General features: G+C 29.9%; 4 protein-coding genes across 8 annotated transcripts in view; all 4 read right to left on the bottom strand.

Annotated features, from left to right (window-relative positions):
• Positions 1–259: 259 nt before the first annotated feature.
• LOC114804258 (longitudinals lacking protein, isoforms N/O/W/X/Y) lies at positions 260–1,730 on the bottom strand. Its single transcript, XM_054233486.1, has 2 exons — positions 1,718–1,730; positions 260–1,389 (listed from the first exon to the last, which is right to left on the bottom strand). Exons 1-2 carry the CDS (start codon positions 1,728–1,730, stop codon positions 260–262), a joined length of 1,143 nt encoding a protein of 380 aa, XP_054089461.1.
• Positions 1,731–4,002: 2,272 nt separating this feature from the next.
• LOC105214505 (uncharacterized) lies at positions 4,003–6,287 on the bottom strand. The gene is made up of 2 exons (XM_029041834.2): positions 5,812–6,287; positions 4,003–5,361 (listed from the first exon to the last, which is right to left on the bottom strand). Exons 1-2 carry the CDS (start codon positions 5,870–5,872, stop codon positions 4,730–4,732), a joined length of 693 nt encoding a protein of 230 aa, XP_028897667.2. The 5' UTR covers positions 5,873–6,287; the 3' UTR covers positions 4,003–4,729.
• Positions 6,288–15,592: 9,305 nt separating this feature from the next.
• LOC128922556 (longitudinals lacking protein, isoforms A/B/D/L-like) lies at positions 15,593–17,113 on the bottom strand. The gene is made up of 2 exons (XM_054233487.1): positions 17,044–17,113; positions 15,593–16,611 (listed from the first exon to the last, which is right to left on the bottom strand). Exons 1-2 carry the CDS (start codon positions 17,111–17,113, stop codon positions 15,593–15,595), a joined length of 1,089 nt encoding a protein of 362 aa, XP_054089462.1.
• A 3,595-nt stretch (positions 17,114–20,708) lies between these two features.
• The window catches only part of LOC105214508 (longitudinals lacking protein, isoforms F/I/K/T), a 76,183-nt gene continuing 73,717 nt past the window's right edge, over positions 20,709–23,174 (bottom strand). For all 5 annotated transcript variants that reach the window (XM_011187984.3, XM_011187987.3, XM_011187986.3 and 2 more), the window contains exon 7: positions 20,709–23,171. In XM_011187984.3, the coding sequence (XP_011186286.2) occupies positions 21,598–23,171 (1,574 nt within the window). In that variant the 3' untranslated portion in view covers positions 20,709–21,597. The remainder of the gene's footprint in view (positions 23,172–23,174) is intronic.

Below are 23,174 nucleotides of genomic sequence, written 5' to 3' on the forward strand. Positions count from 1 at the left end.
ATTATATATTTTAAAGAATATTTATATAAAATACACAAAATATTGAGAATTTCAATAGAAGTTATATAACAAAATAGGAACATTTAAAAAAATCAAGTCAGATTCTTCAAGTTGGCATTTTAACTGGAATAAGTAAATATATGTATGTATGTAAAAACCACAGCCTCCAACTGACTTCTAAATATAAATTAATTTCAACTAATACAATGTGATTTTACTACTGAAAAAGTTTACTGGTAACCCCCACGCCCCGCATAATTTATTCGCTGCTTAAACGTTGCTCCAATAACAGCTCTTCACCACCTTGCCCCGCATGCTTCTGCGATATATGTTTACGCAAATCCGATTTGTATTTGCATTTGTGTGGACAGAATTGACACGCAACCGTTGGTGCCACGCCGCATTCGTAGCGCTTGTGACGCTTCAAGGAGCCCTTTATTTTGTACGATTTGCCGCACAGATTGCACACATACTGCAGTTGAAGACCAGCTTCATTGGCGGCGGGTGTCAGTATCTTAGTGGGGCATCGCATGAGCGGCAACAGCTGTTTGTCTTGCGCCTCATGATGATTTTGCGACTTATGCTCCTCGATGTGTTCCGCCGCCTCCTGCTGCTCGAAGGCGTTGAGCACCGTGTCGCTAACGGCCTCAATGGTGGCCTTGTCCAGCAGCTCAAGTTCACGCGTGTTGCGCAATACTTCCTGTTGCTGTTGCTGCTGTTGTTGTTGATTCTTCTCACTCTCCACCAATGCGCTGATGACCTGCGACGTGTCTGCGGGCAAACCATCCACCGCTTCGTACTGTATAACATTGCGCAACATCATCTTTTCCTGGATCGTGTCGATTTTAATGAATTCCGTTTGCTGCTGTTGCGTCGTCTGCTGGCGCTGCTGCACCACCACACCCGTGCTGAGGCAATCATTCAATGTGAAATGTTGTTGTTGTTGTTGTTGTGTGCTCTGCTGCTGACGGCCGGACTGTTGTTCCACGTGTGTTGCTGTAATGTTGGTCTGCTGTGCCACCGTAACGGTGGGATTCAAACGCATATCCTTGACGATGTGTATGCGCTGCTTAGTACCTGTGGTGGTGGTGGCTAGCGTGCTCTCCGCTGTGTGTAGCAGCTGATGTTCCGCCTCGGGTATGGTGTACTTGATGGCATTTCGCATCGTCTCCGTTGGTATTTCGACCACGACTGTGGCACCGGCCAAGAGATTGGTCTCGCTGGAGTTGCCCTCGTCCTGCTGTTGGTGGTGGTGGTGCAGCGCTTGGTGATGATGCACCGGCAATTGTGTGTTCGCCACACTGGAAATGGTGCCGGTCGCATTGGTGGCGGTGTTCTGCAACGAATACGGTACGGTTTCCAAGATAGTCCAATAGCCATCGGAGGTGCCTAAAATTAATATAAAACACAAGAAAAGAGCTCATTAGTACGTAATAGTTACAGTTATGTGAAAAACATTTGTATGGCTTGCAAAAATGTCAAATTAATTGAGTTCGGTTTTCAGTTTAACCTCACTTTTTATTAAATCAATATTTTAATTGTTATTTTACATATTTTTTAAATTTTTTTTTTTGAATATTCATAGATATACATATAAGTATATATTTAAGTTTGCATGTGTAAGACAATTTCGTTTCATTTTTTATTTATTTTTTGTTTATTTGTAGTTCAAATTACCATATACATACACATAAGCTTAAAAAATAAACACACATACAAGGTTGAGCCATAAGTTTGTGTTGTTTTGCATTAAAAATAAAAATAATAAACTTATTTATAGTTATAAGCACACTTGCATAAATATTTTCTTAAAATAATTAATGAAAACCCAGGCCTATATGAAAACTAGTATTTGCAATTGTTGAAGTGTGGCAAGGTCCAGCAATTTTTTATATAGAAAGTTAATTTAAATTTATATTAAGCAATAACTGACACATGTTGTGAATTAATTGTTTATAATTGAATTGTTGGATTTTTAAGGAATTACAGTTTTCAATATTGAATATTAAAACTTAAAATGTACACTTTTTAATTATTTTTAAAAGAAACTGAATACATTATCCAATATAGAATGATCAAAAGAAATTAAAATAAAAAAATAATACAAATAAAATAAAACAAAAAAAAATAAAAATAATAATACAAATAAAATATAAAATAATCATAACATTATTTAAAATAAAATAATAACAACAATTATTGAAGTTATAACTATGTTATCCACAAAAAAAAATTGGAAAATAAATTTAAAATAAAACAGTAACAACAATTAATGAAACTATAGTTATAGTTTCCTTAAAAAAAAAAAACAAAAATAATAAAAAAAAATACAAATAAAAAAAAAATACAAAAACAATAATTGAAGCTATACTTTCCATAAACAAAAAATTAAAAAAAGTAAAAATAAAATAAATAAAAATAATCATTAAAAATATTTCAAAAAATAATAACAACACTTATTTCGGCTTTACAAATAATTTCCACAAAAAAAATAATTTAAATTTTTCAAAAATATTGAGCTTAGTTTCCACAGTGCATTTCTTGCGGCAAGTTGTCTGACAATTACACTTGCAGTGTGGTCTTATCACATAAAAAAATATTATATTAATAAATAAATATCTACATTCATATATACATTCTGTAAGTATGTAATTAACAGTTAAACGATATTTAGTAAATAAATGGCAAGATTCATTGAGATTTGACAAAAAATATTAATTATAAATTTAAATGTCATTTAACAGAAAACAACAACAAAAAACACAAAATTTAAATGAAATAACTGCAAAATTGCAGAAATATTTACATAAACCGCTTGCAAGCTTGCATTTCATATTGATTAGCAAATTATATTAGAGCCTTTAAATTCCTGAGCGTTCTGCTGAACCGATTAACTAAATATGTATTATAAATATGTTGCTATGTATATTATTATGTTCTAAAATATGAATATACATTATTTTATATAAAATTAATATTTTGTAAAATAAATTAAACATAGACATGTGCAGAACTTATTGCAGTACTTATTCGAAGTGTGTACGAAGAGAATAGTGGCTTAACATTAGCAGCAGTGCGACCACAAGCTTTTTTCATGCTATTTTAAAATCTCGATTTTTGAGATCTCAAATTGCCGAAACATAATTATTAAGCATTTTCTTAATGTGTCTAATTAAATTTCCCAATACAAATCTGAGCACCTACACAGCATTATAGCGAAGCAAGATTTTTAGAAATTCTGGGGAAAGCATTTTGAATTTTTATGACCTTTGTCTTTTATGATATCTGAAAATTAATAAGCTATTGATATATAGGAGTAACGGATACATTTTTTTCAATGGCATAGCTGGATCTTAGCACGATATTTAATGCTTTGCCTTACTCTGTATTTGTAACATGCATTTACAGTGAAACCTCGATAAGTTGAACTAATTTTGAGAATCATAATATATTATATTAGGGGCCATCCATAAATTACGTCACACTTTGAAGGGGGGGAGGGTATCATTCAGAAGTGACATTGTATGACAAGGGGCAGGGGGGTCAAAAGCTTTGTGACATCACATTTCAAAATTTAGGGCAATTTTAGGGCAAAACTTATTCAAATGTTTTAAGAATATATTTGATCTTTGCCAAGCTTTTTTTGAAACTTCTACTAAAAACGTAATATATTTCTGATTTTAACTACATTTAAAAACGATTAAATATGTAATTAAATTCATTTTCAAAATATTTAAACAAAATAGTAAATAATTTAATAATATAAAACTATTAAAAAAGAGAATATAAATAACTAAATTTTTATTTGAAAATGATTCAAAAAATTTAATTATAAATTATTATTATATCAAAATAAATTTATAATTAAATTTTCAAATAGAAAATTGCTAATAATTAAATTTAATATTTTTTTTAAATTAATTTTTGAAAATTAAAATGTAAAGTATTTAAATTAAAAAGAAAGAAATATTTTTACGCAGTATATTTTTTTAGTCCCTGCAGTAATTATTAAATATTTTGAATCAATTTAGAAAAAAATCTTGAAATTGAGTTTAAATTTAGTAATTATTTTTAAATATTTGTATTACAATGACAATTTTTTCTATTTATCATTATTGAATTAAAGTTTAGAAATAAAAAAAAAACAAATTTATTAATAAAAATTAGACTTAAAATATTTAAGCTTTAATTGAAAATGCAATTTTTTTAAAACAAAAAGTTCTATCTTGGCCTGATTTTTTGATTTGATTCTTTTTATATAAATTACATTGTTTAGTTAACTTTTCTTTAAAGGATCAGACATATTTACACTTACTAACATTTATATAGCGATGACTCAAATATGCACTTTCGAAGACTTGAAATTCATCTATAGACGAGTTAAGATCAATTCCCGCCTCAAATATAAATTTTTTCGTATAAAACAATGTGTTTTATAAATTTAAAGTCTTGAGTTTATTCATTTTATTCCGAGTTTTAGCTAATTTTATGTTCAACGGTATTGTGTTGCATTATATCGAGTTTTCACTGTACTTACTTGGAATGCGTGTGTATGATTTACCCTTACGAACTTGTGGCACACTTAAAATTTTATAATAGCAAAACACTTTAAAGATTTGACATCCACATTCGTGTTGAAATTTATATGAGCACCTAAAAGTGCACTACATATTTAAAAAAAAATATGAATTTGACTAATATTTTTTGATTCTCAACGCCACCTATACGCTCAATCATCCTCATCGTCATAATTATCATCGTCATCATCATCACTGTCCTGCAAAATGGGCACCGCGGTAATCGTTAGATCTCTGCTGCCCAGCCCAAAGCCAAATTGTCCCACACCGAGCAACGTGCTAACCGGCATCGGATCAACATCAACCTCCGCATCATCATCGTACACGCCATCATAGTCCACCGTATGCTCCTCATAGCGCGCCTGATCGTCACCATCCTCCTCCGTGCGTATCTCATAGAGACTCTCCTCGTTGTCACGCGACGCCGCATACAGTTCGCAATGCTTACGCTTCGCATGACGCAACACGTGATCCTTGCGACGCGACCGATACTCACACGAAATGCACTTGTATTTCTTCTCTTTGAGACAGTACTTGCGCACATGCTCCTGCAGCTTCTGATGCGACTTATAATAACGGTTACAGTGTTTGCATTGCATGAAGCTCTCACGTTGCAGCAGCGACGCCGCACCACTGCTATTATTATTCAAATAGCCATACAAATCATTCGCTGGCGGTTCGTGCCGACGAGCGGCGATGGATGACGAAGTGCCGGGCAGCGCAGCGCCGGAAGCACTTACGTTCGTGTCAACGCCAAGTAGGCTGCCGAGTATGGGATACATATCTAGTTCGTATGTATGTGATGGGGGTTGGCAACAGAAAAAAGCATCAAAAAAGTAGACAAATTAAATGGAAAAAGAAATAAAAAAGAAAAAAAATATATTTTTAATAAAAAACATAACGGTAATATGTATGCATAATATTAAAGTAAATACTATTGAGTGGTACAACAACAAAAATATTAAATCAAATATTATTTTTAATACAAAACAGAAACAGTCGGTTTGAGGGGGGTCATACAACTGATGGGGGAACAATTTTTAATATTTTTTTTTTTGTTTAAATGTGTGTGTGTACAAGTAGGGTTATTTTGCATAAAATTATTTTAAATAAAAATTGATTTTTTTTTATAAAAATTAATAATAAAAATGAATTTTTTTTATAACAATTAATAATAAAAATAATATTTTTTTTAATAAAAATAAACTTAAATATTAGTATGCAATTTAATTACCCATAACTGTATGTTTGTATGTATGTGAGTCGTTCGCGTTGGCGCTTAACAAATGTACCATTTATATGTATGAAGGTGTGTGCGATTGATGATGATTATGTAACGAGCGAGTGATGTATGAGATATATATATATATACATTGTTGTATGTATGTTTGTATGCATTATTTGTTGTTAAAAAACCAGTTTAGGCGTTGAAAACTCTCCAGCTTTTGTTGTATTACAGTGTTTTATGGCTAATGATGATGCTGATAAGATGTCTATAAATGCTTTAACCGTCTAAATGCAGTGTCAGCAAGTAATCACGTGCACTTAAATAAAAATAAAATTTTCAAAATTATTTCCATAAATTTTTTGTTGCTTATAAAAGTGCTACAATAACACTTTGTATCGAAAAAAAGTGTTCAAGCGTGTTTGTATTTTTTCAATAAACTTTTTTAAATCATTTTTGTTTTTTTTCGTATTTTTTATATATTAAAATAAAAATTTATTCTTTTAATTAAATTAATTAATTTATTATTTTTTTGTTTATTTATTTGATTAAAAAAAAATGTTTGTATTTAAAAAATGTATTTAAATCTGTCTTTTTATATTTATAATACCATTAAACAACATTGCATTGCAGTTGTGTTGTTAATCGTATTCATTAGTTATGTGTGCGTGTATGTTTTTTTAACTATTATTATTTTTTGTTTCGTGTTTATTTCTGGCTTATTGCCTTTGTGTGTATTGATTGGAATATAAATGGATATTTTTGGTTAATTTGTTTCTTTCAAGTCAATAATTTATTAGCATTAATTATAACAATTCATAAGTAAAGTAAGTAAGTTCTACATATGTAGTATATGTATAGTATAATTCATTAGTATGCTAAAGGCTTTTTTCAGGCAACAAAACTAGTTAATAACAACAATTGCTTGCTTCGCTTGCCTTTTGTGTTTGCTTTTAGCATTTTTGTTCTTTTTTTCTCAATTGGCCAATACACATTTACACACTCAAGCGCTGACAAAGCTATGCAGCTGGTAAGGCAAGTATTGGAGAACATTTCGAGCTTCGTAGTTGTGAGCAGCTAGCACCTAGAAGAAAAGAAACAACAATTAGTTAAGGTCTTGAGATAATTAAAAAAATAATAAAAAATGCAGTCTGTGTTTGTCTGGTGACTGGCTGCAAAAGAGAGCAAAAATTCATTAGTATTTTATTGTTGTTTTAATATATTATGTATAAAAATATATATGTATGTGTTTGAATGCTTACTTCTCAAACCAATTATTTCAATATTTTTGTTTTTTAATTTTTTTGCCTTCTAATAAATATTTTTGTTAAAAATAAAACTCATTCAACATTTTTGCATTTTTTCTATATTTATTCGTTTTTTTGTTGTTGTTGTTTTAAGTAGGCATACTCTTTAGATAGTTACTTTCGTTTCAGCGGCTACTAACAAATAGAATATAAATTGTTTAATATTATTTATATCCATAATATTGTATTACAGTGTATGTAGTTTTCATGTGTGTTTTACACGCTGTCGTTTGCATTTTTTTTTCGAAATTCGAAACTTTCACAATTTAAGTTATGTTTTTTTATGATTTATTTATTTTTTTTGTAATTTTTTTATTTTATTTAAATTTTATTTATTTTAATAATTCTTTTTTTCTATTTAAATGAGTCACAATTGTTTAGTTCTGCTTTAGTGCAAGCAACTTTGGAACGGTTGATTTGTTGTTGTTGTGTTTAATGCTTTATTATTTAAACTAGATAATTCGTACAAGTGTAAAATTTGTTGTTTTTGCACCATGTTACAGTTGCAGTTATAATTATAGTTTCATATTTTCTTAATTTTTTTATTTTCGGCTTTACATAATGCTTTTAATGAACAATAACAGCTACTTATGACAGTTAACAATTCGTTTAGGTGCAACATTTGTTATTATTGTTTTTGCTTTCATTTTTTTTTTATTTTTTTGTATGTATGTAAATTGTTGCACATAGCAATTTCACAGTTTTCAAAAGGCATTTCTTCACAAATGGGTGGGGCATTACAATTATGCAATTTTTTTTTGTTTTCTGAATTTTATTATAATTTTGAATTTTTAGTTTTTTATTTCTATTCAATTTCAATTCAATTTCTTACGTTATTAAATTTTTGAATTTTTTGTTTTTATTTATAATTTTATTTTTATTTGATATTTGCAATTATTGACTTAACAAACTTAATAAATGTGTTACCTGTGTGTGCCAAAATAACAATTACACAAATGCCTACATAAATATATTATGTATAAATACACTGCTGCTACATTAATTATTTATAACTGATTTTTTATTTATTTATTGTGAATATGTGTGTTTTTGCGTGTAGTAACAGTAATATTAAAAAAATTCTAAAATTTCGCCAATTTCGCATAAAGTAGGCACACACACACACTTAAAGTTACTGCAAATGTTATGCACACAAGTGTTGTTTTTCTGCATTTAAGAAATCGACAAAATTTACTAATAATATAAAGAATATGTTTTATAATTGCATTAGTGTATATGTAACCTGACATGTATGTAATCTATAATAGTTTCTCCTCAAGTACTGCAGCTCATTACAATTACATACATATTTTTATTGTATTCTTTTATAATATTTTTTTTTATAATAATTTAATTATATGTGAAATTTCTAGTTTCAATTACAATCACAAACGTGTAATCACATATGTTGTTGTTGTTTTACTTTTCATTTAATGCTAATATTTTTTTGTTGTTTTATTTAATTCGTTCACTTAATTTACTATGTTATATTCACAGCTCATTTGGTTAAATATGTTATTGCAAAACAAAAAAAAAGTTGTAACTTTACAGGCACACACACACACATGTATGTGCGCTGCTTTACATATCGACATATAGTGAATGTGTTATTTATAAAATATAACATACTTTAATTTTGCTTCCTATAATATACTGTTTATTTAACTGAATTTTGTTTTTTCTATCGTTTTTCGTTTCATTTGTTGCTTTTGTGTTGTTAAATTTATTTATTTTTTGCTAATAATCGTAAATGTTTGCTTGCAACTAAATATTTGCTATAATTATTGTTAATATTTTTTACTTTTTTTTTCCTATATATAATATTGTAGTTGTGTGTATATTTGAAAATATATATTTGCATTTATCTATGTATGTGTTATTTTTTTTTTTCTTTGTTAAATAAATCGTTAAAATTTAATTTTTTTTTTGCTTGAAATGACTTTAGCTGGCGTGTATTTTTGCATACAAAAGCATATACATATATGTATAGTTAACGGTGTTTGCTACTGTTAATTAAATTGTTAAATTTGTGCCATTCGATTTTTTTCACTTTATTTATTTTACACCTTGCTATAACAAACTTTAACAACACTTGCTATAAAAAAAGAAAAGAAAATCATTTCGGTTACGTAAATGTTTGTATGTATGCTTACATAACATAATAGTGTTTATGTTTATATAACTTGGACTTATGTTTTTGTTGTTGTTGTTTTGCAAAAAATATACAAATATTTTTATATGTTATCACATAGATATTCGCCTTATTGCACAGTTCGCACTTAATTATTATGCGGTTATAACGGGCTTTGACTATAATTGTTGCTGTTGTATTTTTACATAATTATAATTATTACTATTTTTTTTATAATTTACATATATAAAATATTGTTTTCTTTTCAACAAATCTATGTGATGCTCGTTTTATGATTGTAGGTATGTGTATGTACATATATATTTAATAATTATTAAAAATTTAAAATTGATTGCACAGATGTTTCAAATTTAAAAAAATTGTTTACAACAAAACTATTAGTTATATGACTGACAAAAGATCAGCGCACAGTAAGAAACGCTGCAAAGGACACAACTTAAATATAAATATGTATTTACAAGTATATGTATGTATATATTTTCCACTTTAAATAAGCAAGTAAAATACGCTTAAAATTAATCATTCAATTAAAATAAAAATTATTAAAATTAATAATAAAAAGTAAAATAAAAAATTTTAATTAAAAAAAAAGAAAAGACCACAACCTTAAAGCGCAACATTTGCATAAAAACTTAAGAACTCAATTAATAATTAATTAGCATTAAATTAAATGTGTGAAAATTAAAAATAAAATATTACATTTTAATTATATAAAAAAAAAAACAGTATTAACGATGCAATTATATATATGTATTATAGCATATAGTGTAAAGGGGGTTAAGTGGAGGGGTGTTGGTGTGGAAAATGCAGTGTGAGATGAGTTGTTACTAACAAATGTTTTATTTATTTATTTATAATATTTGACTAGTTATTTATCAAAACTATTTATTATAACAAATGTTTATATAATTGAATAAGCAATTTGTTTTTATAAATATATATTTTCTTTATAAATATACATATAATTTTTTTTTTTACATATAAACTTTTTTTTTATATATATAATTAGGTGCCACCTTCAATTGCCTTTAACAACAGCTCTCATACAATTAGATAAAAAATAAACAAACAAAAAATAATTACAAAAAACATCTTATCTGAAATACTGACCAAATTATAGTTTTTGTTGTTGCTAATTTTTAACAATTTCACCTTTTCTTTTTCTATTATGCGTTAAGTAAATTTCGTAAATTTTTTTTGTAGAAAATATGCACTTTTTTCACAAATTCTTTTATTTTAATTTTTAATTAAATTTTTCTTGCACTATTTTTTCCGAACAGGTAATTTCGTTACTACGTTAAGTTTTAGTTTAGTCCCCACGACCGAAGGATAGCTACAAAATTTAGTTATTCGTTTTGTTATCACAATTTTTTGTTTTTGCATAAACTTAAGCATATACGCGTACATATTTATGTGTTTATATCTTTGTTTGTGTGTGTGCTCAAATTCGTTTATACTGCTAAATTCCATGTGACTTTTCTGTATGTCGTTGCTTGTTTGCATTTTGCTTTGTGTGTTCATTAATGGAAATAACAAAAGGACAAGTGGAACGAGAGGTACATCAGTCACTAGTCGACACCAACAAAAAAATATATTATCATTCAGAAATGAGTTAAACTAACATTTTTTTTTATATATCACATACCAATACGATTGCATAAAGCACAATTACATACATACATATATTTATTATTTTGCAATTTTAAAATGTTTACAAACGGACAGTTGAAGCTTGTTTAATGCCAAAAAATTATTTAAAAGATTTTTGAAAAATATTTAAAATGATTTTGAATTCTAAATATTGTATTGAAGAAATCCATAAATTTATTTAAAAAAAAAAATTAGTTTTCGACTTTTTCCAATACTCAATTTTTAACAATAATAATTTTTTATACAAAATTTTAATAAGTATAATTCAAAAATACTAAAAATTATAATAAATTGTTTTTTTCTGGAAACTAAAACAAAAATTTTCCTTTCATTTCAAAAATTTTATAATTGAATTCAAAAACATATTTTTAACTAATTACTTTTATATTTTATTTCTAAAAAAAAAATTTCGAAATTTCAAAAAAATGTAAAAAATTGTCGATATTATATTTTTAAAGTCAAAATAAGCGTTTTTGAGATTTATGAATATTTTGTACGCATTTTTAAATTATTTCTACAACAATAACAGTGAATTTGGACAATAAAGCTGTTTTCTGAGTTTTCTTTTCAGTTTTTGGCGTCTGTAAACATTTACTAAGATTTATAGATATATGTATGCAAATGCGCTACCGTCAACTCTGAAAGACACTACAAACATTTGATCACTGCCAGTCGGCTGGCTGGTATTTTAAGTACACAATTCACATTGTTTAAAAAAAATCCAATTTTTCATTTTTAAATTTAGTAAGATGCGAAAAAATATATATTTAAATTTTATTTGACATATAATTTTGTAAAAAATTTTATTTTTTACTGTTATTTGCAATGCGGTGCCTGTTGTGCCATTAGCGCGAATCACAATATGCTATAAGTTTGTATATAAACCGTATACCTTTAAGGAATGCTACAAAACGACGTGACATAACTAGTTTATAGTTTTACACATTAGAGAGATCCAACTTAATTTTGTTTTTTTTTTTTTGTTTCAAAACTTATTGCTATGCTACTATTGAGTGGGACCTATCACACGATCTTCGATTTTCCATTTAGAAAAAATTTAAAATAAAAAAAGTGTAAGTTTGCAAGTGAAATTTATGCAAGTGCAACTAATGTACCGTTAGTTATACGTATGTCCTTAACGTCGTACATATGTATAAGAAAAAAATAAAATATCTTTTTTATAATATTTATAACAGAAAAAATAGACTACGCACAAATCGTTACTTCTCAAGCGACACTAATTCACTGAACTCAACGCTCAACTCTAATGACTAGTTTTTTTGCTTAACTCCATTTCTTTTTTCTTCTTCTTGCTCATTACATACATTTAGAAATTGAGACAATTTTAAAATTTTGAAAATCAATTGCAAATGGTTGGCTTAGATAGTCACTCTTTGACATTTTGTTTTGAGAGTTACAGTAATTTACTAATTTTCCGTCTACCGTTAAACCATTAAGCAATTGACGCTTTGTTGTTGCCAGACAAGCTCATCTCAATTTTTGTTTTGAGTGTTTTATGTTAATAAATATCACATAAGATTTATCAATTTTTTTCGAATCCATAGTTGTTGTTTAACATTGTTATCTAAGAACTGTACATTTTCACATTTTCACATTTTTTGCTTTTTGTTTTTTCATAAGTGTATCACTAAAGTTTAGAGTTTTTTTTTTAAATTTATATTTTAGACATACTCATATAATAGTTATATATGTATTTATATATATACTATATATATATATTGATTATTTTAAATATTTATTTAGTCGTTTTTCAAACGCAGATCACAATTATCTTAACATTTTCATTTAACTGTGCATTTTTCGTGTTGTACGCCGTTATGCCAAATTATTTTACACAAATGACTAATAATTGCAAATACATATTATATATACATATGTACATATGTATGTATGTTTAGACTTATAGAAATAAAATCGTTTAACTAACTTATTGCACATAGTTGACTACTTATACGCAAATATATACTTGTATGTACTAGTATATATGTACCAATTATATACATATATATTGTATGTATTGAAACCTACGCTACAAAAACCACAAAAAAGGGGGGAAAAGAACTGTTTTGCCGGCATGCTGACTCGCTTTACAATTTAACTGAAGCATACGCAAGGGTGTGTACGTATGTATGTATATGTATATATATATATGATAGTAACAGCTGTTATGCTTTATTTTTTAATATCTGCACTTTTTTTATTACACTTTTTGTTGTTGTTGTTGTGTTATTCATTTTAAAAAACACATTTTGAGTTTTAAAAACGTCAAACATAGTTTGTAAAATATTTTTCACTACTACCAAATGCATAACTGTGCATAATTTACAACAACAACACAATTTAAGCAACAACAATAATAACTGCGCATACATTTTACATTTTTGGTTAACTGTTAAATATAATAAAAGCTTTTTATATACATTTTTTCCAAAAATGTAATTTCTTGAACCAAACTACTACCATATACATACATACACATTCACCGTTACATGCCTTAGTATGCATTATTTTATCACAAAAAAACCTTTCCATTGAATTGGACAACTCGTAAAAAATATTAAAAGTTGCAGTCTCTCGCGTTGATATACGGTTTATCACGCGTATGATTGTGCAAAAGAAACTAATCAAAACTGTAAAAAGAAACCGACCGTAATATTTTAACAAGAAAACATTTTTAACTAATTTAGAAACGAAACATTTTTTTTTTTGCTTGAAATCTTGCTTTTTGTTGGATTTTTGTTGTGTGGAACTCAACTAATATTTTTTTTCTCACAAAATAGTAGTACAAAATTGTTTTTATTTTTACACACAAAAATTTTAACTTTTTTTTGTTTCTGTTTTCTATAAATATGCAACAATGTGAATGTCGTTAACGTCGTTTTTTTGAAATGCGTTTTCATTTATATTTTTTTTTTACATTTTCTTTTTGTTTTTTCTCTTTTCATTTTCGTAATTTTAAATAACTGAGATCATTATTAATTATTTACTATTACTTTTGTATGTTTACTGATTTTTTTTCACTACTCGCACTCTCATTCGTTCACTAGCTTTTAGTCGTTTAAACGCTCTTTACTCTTTACACTTACTATCTTACTAGCTTTCTCCTCTTTCTCATAATATTCTTTCTAGCTTACTTGCTTTTCTTCATTTCGTTACTTTCTTCTTTTTTATTTATTTATTTTAATTTATTTAATTTCCCTTTACTTTTACTCTCTCTACACTGTTTTTCTTTCATTACTCTCTTTTTCTTGCTTCTATTTTTTTTTACTCTTTGTTAAACATACAAATTCTACTCAAGTCCTAGCTTTTCACTTTTTCGCTTTTTCACATTTTTGCTTTTATTTTTTGTTATTATTTGTTTAGTTTTTTTTTGTTTAGAACAAAGTCCCCTAATACCATCGCAACTCATACATTCTACGTAACTATGTACTCCATACTACCACTGTCCATATCACTTTGTGCTTCAAATATCACTGCTTGTGTCTGCTCCTCCTCCTCATTCTACTTCAACTGGCTGCCACTTACATACATGCTTACATATACATATATGTTATGTAATGTGGCGACCATAACGGTAACAGCCAAAAAAAATATTATTACTGTTTAATGCAACAATTATTTACATTGTTTTTTCTTATTTTTGTTTTTATAAAACTATAATTACAATTATACATTTACAATAATTGTTTAATATTCTCTCTCACTTCACATGCATACATACAGGCTACGCTCCTTGTTGCTTATATATTTTGTATACATACATACATATTATATAAGCATATATGTATGTGTGCCTGCCTATATCATGTTGTAGAGAATATTTATTTTATATATATATTTTTTTTTTGTTTAATATATGTATTTATATATGGTTCGTATAAAAGTATACTTTTAAGCTCTATATAGTTTAAAATTGTAAAAATAAATGAATGTAAATAAAAAAACGACTAAGTTCTCAAGATCATTTGGAAAATTATAAGACTTCTTTATGTTTAAAAAGAATTAAATCACATTCGTGCTAATTAGTTATTAATGTGTGTGTGTGTTGCTTGCCTGTCTGGAGTACTCACTCCGTTGGTATTTTGCACGACTACATAACTGCACTCCTACAACTAACTGCTGCATGCAACTCACACTCTCTCTGTCTATCCAAGTGTGTGTGTTTTGTATTGTTGTTGTCAACAATCAACAACATCTTTAACGCAATCTAACCTCAAACTAACACACTTTTAACCAACATCGTTCACTATTTTTGTATGTTTGTATGTATTTACCAATGTATACTGCGTGCTTGCTTCGCTACAACAAAAATGTTTGCAACAAAAATTCATACTTTATGCGTCGGAATGTGCACTGCGCTGTAGACGCATTTTAGCTGCTTGATAAGCAGATTAGTTTGGCGTACGGGCAAAGGAAAGCGTCGGAGTCAACGGAGCGAAGTGGGTGGTGGGTGGTAGGCGTGATGATGCGCTGATCATAGCAATATCATGTTAGGCTGTCTAAAATTGTGATGAATCCATACTACCGGTTGTTGTTGTTTTCGTTGTTGCTGCTGTTGTTGTTTTTCACTAAATTCCCAAATATGTAGCAGTAGTAACATGCATTGTTGGCGGCGTAGTAGTATCGGTGGTCATTGCGCATATGGTGACGGCTGATTATATCATCGATGTTGATGCGTGCGCATGTGCAGTACGAGATTATGTTTATGCTTGGACTTCTTGTGACAAATCGGGCATTCGAATTTCGGCTCGACGCCGCATTCGAAACGCATATGCCGATTGAGGCTGTGCGGTCGTGCGTACGAGTTGCCGCACCGTTCGCATGTGTAGGCACCACCGAATGTGCCGCCGCCGCCACCAGCGCCAGCGGAACCGCTTGTAATGGCCGCCATTGCACCGCCGCTATTGCTCAACACACCGGCGCCGAGGGCATTCTCATCACCGCTGCTCCCCGTTATGAGTGCGGCATTACCGGCCGCTGCTGCTGCTGCTGCCGCCGCCGCGGCTGCCGAGGTAGATGGTCCACCTGAGGTGGCGCTAGTCGCTGCAACAACGCCGCTTCCTTGTGGCGCAATGTTCATGTTGCCATCAACAACAACACCAACACCTATACCACTACCAACAGTAAGCGGTGGTGTTGCGACACGATTTGAAGACACTACACCAGTTGCATTGGCACCACCGCCACCCGCACCCGCAGCCGTAGCACTACTTATGCTGATGCTGTAACGGCGTGTTGGTGATAAGGCACGCGGCTGTGGCGCTGCTTGTGTCGTCGTCAATTGTGCATGCGGATGTGTGAAGTTAATCAGCGACGAAAGGTGGGTTGGGGGTGCGGCCGCTATGGACTGCAATGCGGCGCGTTGTATCGCCATCGAAACCAAATTCATCGGGAATGCGGTCAATCGCAAATCACATGGTTGCTCATCGTCGGTACATTCAACGGCGGCGGCGGCGGCGCTGCAGCCATCACCACCCGTGCCCGCTTGCGTGACCATACCAAGGTTGGGCACACCGGCCAAATCGCTCTCGTGCATCTCCGCATCGTCGATTGTATGCGTCGGCTCGTACTTTATGACTGGCGTGCAGCCACGACTGCTGGGCGGACTAGCTTTCACGCGCAAGTTGGACCGCAGATGTGTGCCGGCGGCAGCAAAAACGCCCGCGATCAGGTCTTTATCTGGTGTGACGCGCGCAATTTGGTTTGGTTGTTGTGGAGGGTGTGGCAATCAACGGAGTCACCAGTGAAAAAGAGAAGGAATGAAGAGAAAAAAAGATTGGTTAGTTTTTTGTTGAAGATTAAATAAATAAATAAGAAATGTATAAAATTAATATATGTAAATAGTTGCTCGAAAGGAAATAGCAGTCACTTTGGTTAAACAGTTTCATTTTATGCTTGAATTAAGTTGAAAGGTCTCTTATAATTATATATTATTAAGAAAAAATATAAAAATATAAAAAAGATTATTAAAAAATAAAAGTACAAATTAATTACCATTCGCGCTTTTTCTTATTCTTTTTTACAAACACTGCGCTTTCTTTCGAATATTTTTTTAATTTTCCTTTTTCAATTACTGTCTGTCATAATATGATTAAATACAAACATACATACATATAGGTGACGAATGTGGTGGTGGTTTTGGTGGTAGTGGTGGTGTTGACAAGGTGTTGATGATATGCATACACGCTTAGGCAAGATGATGATGGACTGGCTTTTGAATTTTGCTACTTGCTTTGTTACTTAAAATGTTTCCAAATCGGTTGGTGTGTGATTTTGTTTTTTTTTTTTGCTTTGATTGTATGAGTGCGTCCGCATGTACGGGTGTGTGTGTATTAATTAGTGTGTTGCGTATATGTGACAGTGTGAATTCTAGGCTGAATTGTGGATAAAGTTGAGTTTTATAAAAAAAAATCATGATTTTTGCTAGAGGGTTACGCAAATTTACACAAAATTTGACGATTGTTTTTACTTTTCACTTGTTTTAGAAAATTTGCACAAGCACTAATTATTCGTTCAATTTTTTTGTAATTTCCATTTTTTATAATTTATAAATTATTTTTTTATTTATTTATAATTTTTTGTGTTTTTGGAAATTTGCACAATCAATAATAATTAGAAAAAAATTATTGCAATTTTTCAAAAAATTATGAATTTGTTTGTTATTTTTACTTAATAATTTATAATTTTTTAAATGGTTTAGATCATATTATTATTATTATTTTTTTCCTTGTTTTTGCAAATTTGCACAAGCAAATGCGTTAGTTAAAATTGGAAATTGTTTGTAATATATTATGTATATTTTTATAATTTATATTTTTTAATTATTTATTATTTTTTAATAACTTTGACATTTTTTATAAACCTTTTTTGACTAATCATATATATGTATATATAAATATATTACTTTTTATTTAGTTTGCCAATTATAGTTTTTTATCTACTATTTTATGTAATAAGTTATATATTTTTTATTAATTAATTAATTTTAATTTAAACTAAATTTAATAATTTAAATTTTTTATTATTATAATTTTTTTAAATAATAGTTAATAGCAAAGTTCCCAATTGCTATGAGTCAATTGCTCTATTATTATTATGTTTAATTATCTTTAGTATTAATTTTATTTATTTTCTTTACTTTTTTTAAACATAATTTGCATAAAAGATAGTTGCACTTTAATTTTTTAATCACACGCTGCATGTTGCAAGTGTTATGAAAAAAAGTTAGTGACCATTTACTGCAAATAACAGCAACCAAGGTTAATATTAATATAACAGTTATTTTTATATGTATGATAGCTTATAGAAGGTGTGTTGTGGTTAATGAAAAATAATATATATAGCAAATATTAATATTCTAACTTTTTAGTTTGTGGAAATTTGCACATGGTTTTATTGGTTGCTCAAAACACACAATCAAATGAAAATGTACAACAACCTAGTTACTATTTGTCTTACAACCAACGATACGGTAAGACTTTGTTATAACTTTTCTATAAAAAAATCGTTTAAATAACACAACTTGATAGTATTTATGTATAATACTACGTTTACACGCGCACTCAGCACACATACAAATACATTTTTAATATAATATATAAATATTTTAATATAAATTATACTCAAGAATTGTATATGTATGTGCGCATAGTTGCTTAAAATATGGGGAAAACGCAAAGGCGTTTAACAAAAAAAAAAATAAATATTTTATAAAAAAATTCATATAAAAACTTTTTTATATAAAAACTATTTTTTTTTTAATATAAAAACTGTTTTCATATAAAAAACAATTAATCATAATATGTTTACGCATGCATTTAAAAGTACATTATGATTTGGGTATGTTTAAACTAATTAATTTCAATTTATTTTATATATATTACATTATAAAAACATACAATTATATGTAGTAAACGGATGTGATCACAAGCAAAACTAACTAATGAAGAAATTATAAAGGCAAAACTCTAGAAAATATAAATATATTAAAATTTATGTATATGTACACAGTTATGTGTGCATATACATATGTATAAAAACACTATATAAAGTATATAAGATACTATATAAAAATATATAAAATTTTGAAATTTTACAACTTATTTTTTTCCACAGATCAAACGAAAAAAATTATATATCTAAATATAAATAAAAACTACTGCTCAAACTCAATATATATATAACTATATATATAAATATTTATAAAAAAAGATTTTGAAACGAAGTTCTGTGGCGCCACCAATATTGTTTTTGTTGTTCTGGCCTTGCCTGCTGCTATTTGTAAAATTATAAATATTTAGTTATAAATTTTAAGTTGTACGAGCATTTCTAAGCAAACACCGCTATGTTTTTGGGCCGCTGTCTAGCACTTCACTAACCGCCGGCAGCCAGCAGGACACCTAGAAGAGAAAACTGGTTAGTGAGAGTTCTAATTTAACTACAATATAAATATGTATAAGCTGTATGCATTGAAAAACTGTTATGTTTGTAAAAATGTTAGCGATAAAGGTGTGTGTGATGAGCTGAAATTGAAGAAATTTTGTTTAAAACAATATATAATAACATTGTAAAAGATTATATAAAAATGTTTGAATATAAAAAAAATATATTTTATTACATTTCTTTTTATAATAAATCTTAAATGTTTTTTTTTTATGATTTGTATTCTTTTATTATTGTTTCTCAAAACGGTTTTTTTATATTTTAGTAATATTTATTAAATTTTGGAAAACTTTATAAAAATATATTGTATTATATAGTATTAATAAAATTTATTTTTATTTTTCTGTATTAATATTATTTATTATTTTTCTATTATTTATTCAAATATTTTATAAAAAATTAAAAAAAAAATCTTTCATTTTACAATATAATTTTTTTTATTGTATTATTAAACAAATTTTTATCACATTACTAATGTTATTATTTTTATTTTAATTAGTTATTATTTATTTAACTTTATTTATTATTTTATTTTTTTTTAACTTATTATGCAAATTTCATTAATTTTATAATTTAAATTTAGATTTAATAAGTTATTATATTATTGCCACATAATTATTTCTATTATTATCAATATATATTTATTATTTTTGTTTTTTTAGTTTGTTTTTGTTTATAATTTAAATTTTCTATTTAAATTAAAAAAAAAGTTTTTATTACATAATCACTGTTATTTTATTGATAACTATTTAAAATTATTTTATTTTTATTTTTTTTTTAACTTTAATTGTTTTTTTTTTGTTTTTTCTTTCTTTGTTTTTCTGGCCACATTCCGCACCAGTTAAACACAACGCGAATTTTTTGGCCTCCGTTCCAAGGAGATCACCGCTGCAATGAGAATATTCAATAAAATTGCACAATTTCTTTACATTCCGCCTTAAATTGGTTTAAATGTGTTTTATTAGTAATTTTATGCTCGGGTGTACAGTTTTTTTATTTTTATTTTGTAATTATTTTTAAATTATTTATACGCTCATTTTGTTGTGTAAGCATTTTAAAGTTAAAACTATAAATACATATTTGAAGTGTCGTTAAATGGTTTTGAATTGTGAAAATACAAATACATTTCACATTATATAGTACTTCGGTTATATGTAAGTGTGTGGATGTGTGTTGTTGTTGTTGTGTTTATGCTTTGTTTTATAATTTGTATTGCATTTACAAAGTTTTCATATATATTTTTACAATATTATTGCAATTTGAAATAGTTTTCAATTCGAAAAAAGCTTATTCGAACGTGTCTGCCATTAGCGTTTATTACACACATATATAAGTATAGAATAAATACACATTAACGTGGCGTTATGTATGTAAATTGCATTAAAGTAATATTCCATTTACATTTATATGGCATTTACAATACGAAAAATTATATTAATAATATTAATTTATATGTATAAGTACGCGAAAATATTTTATTTTATGCAATATTTTAATATAATTATTTTGTAATTTAATTTTTTGTTTCCGTCAATAAACAATTAAATTATTATTAAACTAAAATGACAGCAACATATACATTTAATATAATATATATATTTATAACTAATATAAATTGCAGTGTTCAATACGTACGTACATACATATGCTACATATAATAAATATCTATGTGTAATTAAATTTTCTATAAGACTTTGAATCATCATTTGACTAGAAAAGGTTGCATTCATGACTGCTGCTCCCATATGGGTAAGAGCGCGAGTAATACTTGCTCATAACTGACTCTCTCTAAAATACAAACTAAATAAATTAATAATAATTAAATATTAAAAACAAAAGTATTTTTTTATGTACTAAAATACATAAATATATAAGAACGACAATATATATATAAATATATATATGCGAACGTTTGTATAAACATATTTCATATGTTGCGTTCACACTTTGACTAGCGTCGATTCCGAACTTTAACTAAATACGAAATTAAGGAATGCTTCGTTTCAACAAAAAACATGAAAATAATAATAATAAAATACATAAATATTGAATTAATAAATATATGCAAGCGCTAAATATGCAAGTGTGGAAAAGTTGCTAACAAAAACACGCACGAGCGTTTGCGAAGTGTTGTTGCCGCGCCCGCTGACACTACGAGTATGCCTGTCGCGCGTCGCGTGTTCTGTGTTTGTTTGTGTGCGTGCGTTGGCCGCTGGTGGCCGCCTATTCGTTTTGCTGGAATACAAGTGTGTAGGTGCTGGTGTTGGTCTTCTGATCCTCCTCCATGCGATCGCGACACTTCGTATTCAAGTGACGCTTCAAATTGCTGTGCACATTCGTGGCATAGCCGCACAGTTTGCTGCAGAAGTAACGCGGCGGTTGACCGCACTCATTCTTCAGATGACACTTAAGACTGTTCTTCCACTTGTAGTTGCGATTGCAATTGCGGCACACCCATGGCTTCTCGATATCCGCATTGTAGATCATATCCTCCGAGTGTTCGAGCGACTCTTTGCGCATGCGTTGATTCTGCACGAGTATGCGATAGCGTTTATCATCGGAAACGGACGATTTGAAGTCGGCGCTGTGTTTACCATGCACCTTCGCATGCGATTCGCTGTTGGCGGCAGTGGTGGTAGGTGTGCCAACAATAATGCCACCAACACCATCACCACCACCAGCAGCTGCACCAGCGCCTGCTTCACCGTTGCTGTTGTGTTTGTTGGCATTGGTTGCGGCTGTCGTTGTTGTTGTTGTTATTGAAGTGATGGTCGCCGGTATGGAGGCGAGCTTGAATTGCAGCGTCTGCTGTGTCGGTCGCAATTGCAGATGTTGCAAGTGTTGTTGTTGCTCCAACAGCTGTTGTTGTTGTTGCTTGCTCAACACTGTCGCCGTCGTCGTCGTCGTCGCCGTCTCCTTGCGCTCCAACATGCTGCGCCGCTTGCCAGCGCCACGCGGTTGCGCACTCTTATGCAACACACTCTCAGCGCGGCTCGTCACTGCGTCACGTGTGCTCACCGGTGGCAACTCAGCGCACAGGTCGGTGTGCGCAACAACATTTGCGTTCACATTGTGTTCGGTAGAGCTGGCGGCAGCTTGCTTGGTTGTGGCCGCGGCGGTGGTCAACAAGTCATCCTCATCTTCGGTATTGGTGGTGTCCTGCTCACCGGAGAGTATATCTTCGAATTCTTCCTCATTCTCGATCTTCACCGTGTCAAAAGCCCACGACATGGGGCTCGACAATTTCAGCTCATAATTGTAATCCGGCTCTTTGCCATTATCACCTGCTTGTTGTTGTTCGTCATCATCATCATCAACATCTTCGTCGCCGAGTTCGCCTTCGCCCTCATCCTCGACCTCCGCCTCAGCCTCCATCTCTTCGTCTTCCTCTTGTGTGGAGGAGGAGGAATTCTCAATTTTCACCAGCACTTCGGTCATGCTCTCATCCACCGATTCGAGTTCGACACCAGCAGCTGCCAAAGCGGCCGCCGATATCACACCCATATTACCGTTATTCAATAAATTCATATCGCCATCATCGCCAGTGTGCGCCGGTGCAACGCATGTGATTGTGGTGCGTCCGATGCTCCCGATGCGCATCAATGTGGTCTGCTTGTTGGGCGTGGCGGCTGCTGATGTTGCTGCTGTTGTTGCCGGCATTGCGGACGACGACACGGATACTATTGCCGGCATTACTGTTGTTGCTGGGTTATGTGCGTTCGCATCGACATTGCTAAGTCCCGTAGCCGTTGTAACGTTGTTAGTGGCCGCATTAGTGGTTGTGGTTAGTGTTTGGTCTG

The sequence above is a fragment of the Zeugodacus cucurbitae genome, chromosome 6, assembly GCF_028554725.1.
Source record: "Zeugodacus cucurbitae isolate PBARC_wt_2022May chromosome 6, idZeuCucr1.2, whole genome shotgun sequence".
NCBI lineage: Eukaryota > Metazoa > Arthropoda > Insecta > Diptera > Tephritidae > Zeugodacus > Zeugodacus cucurbitae.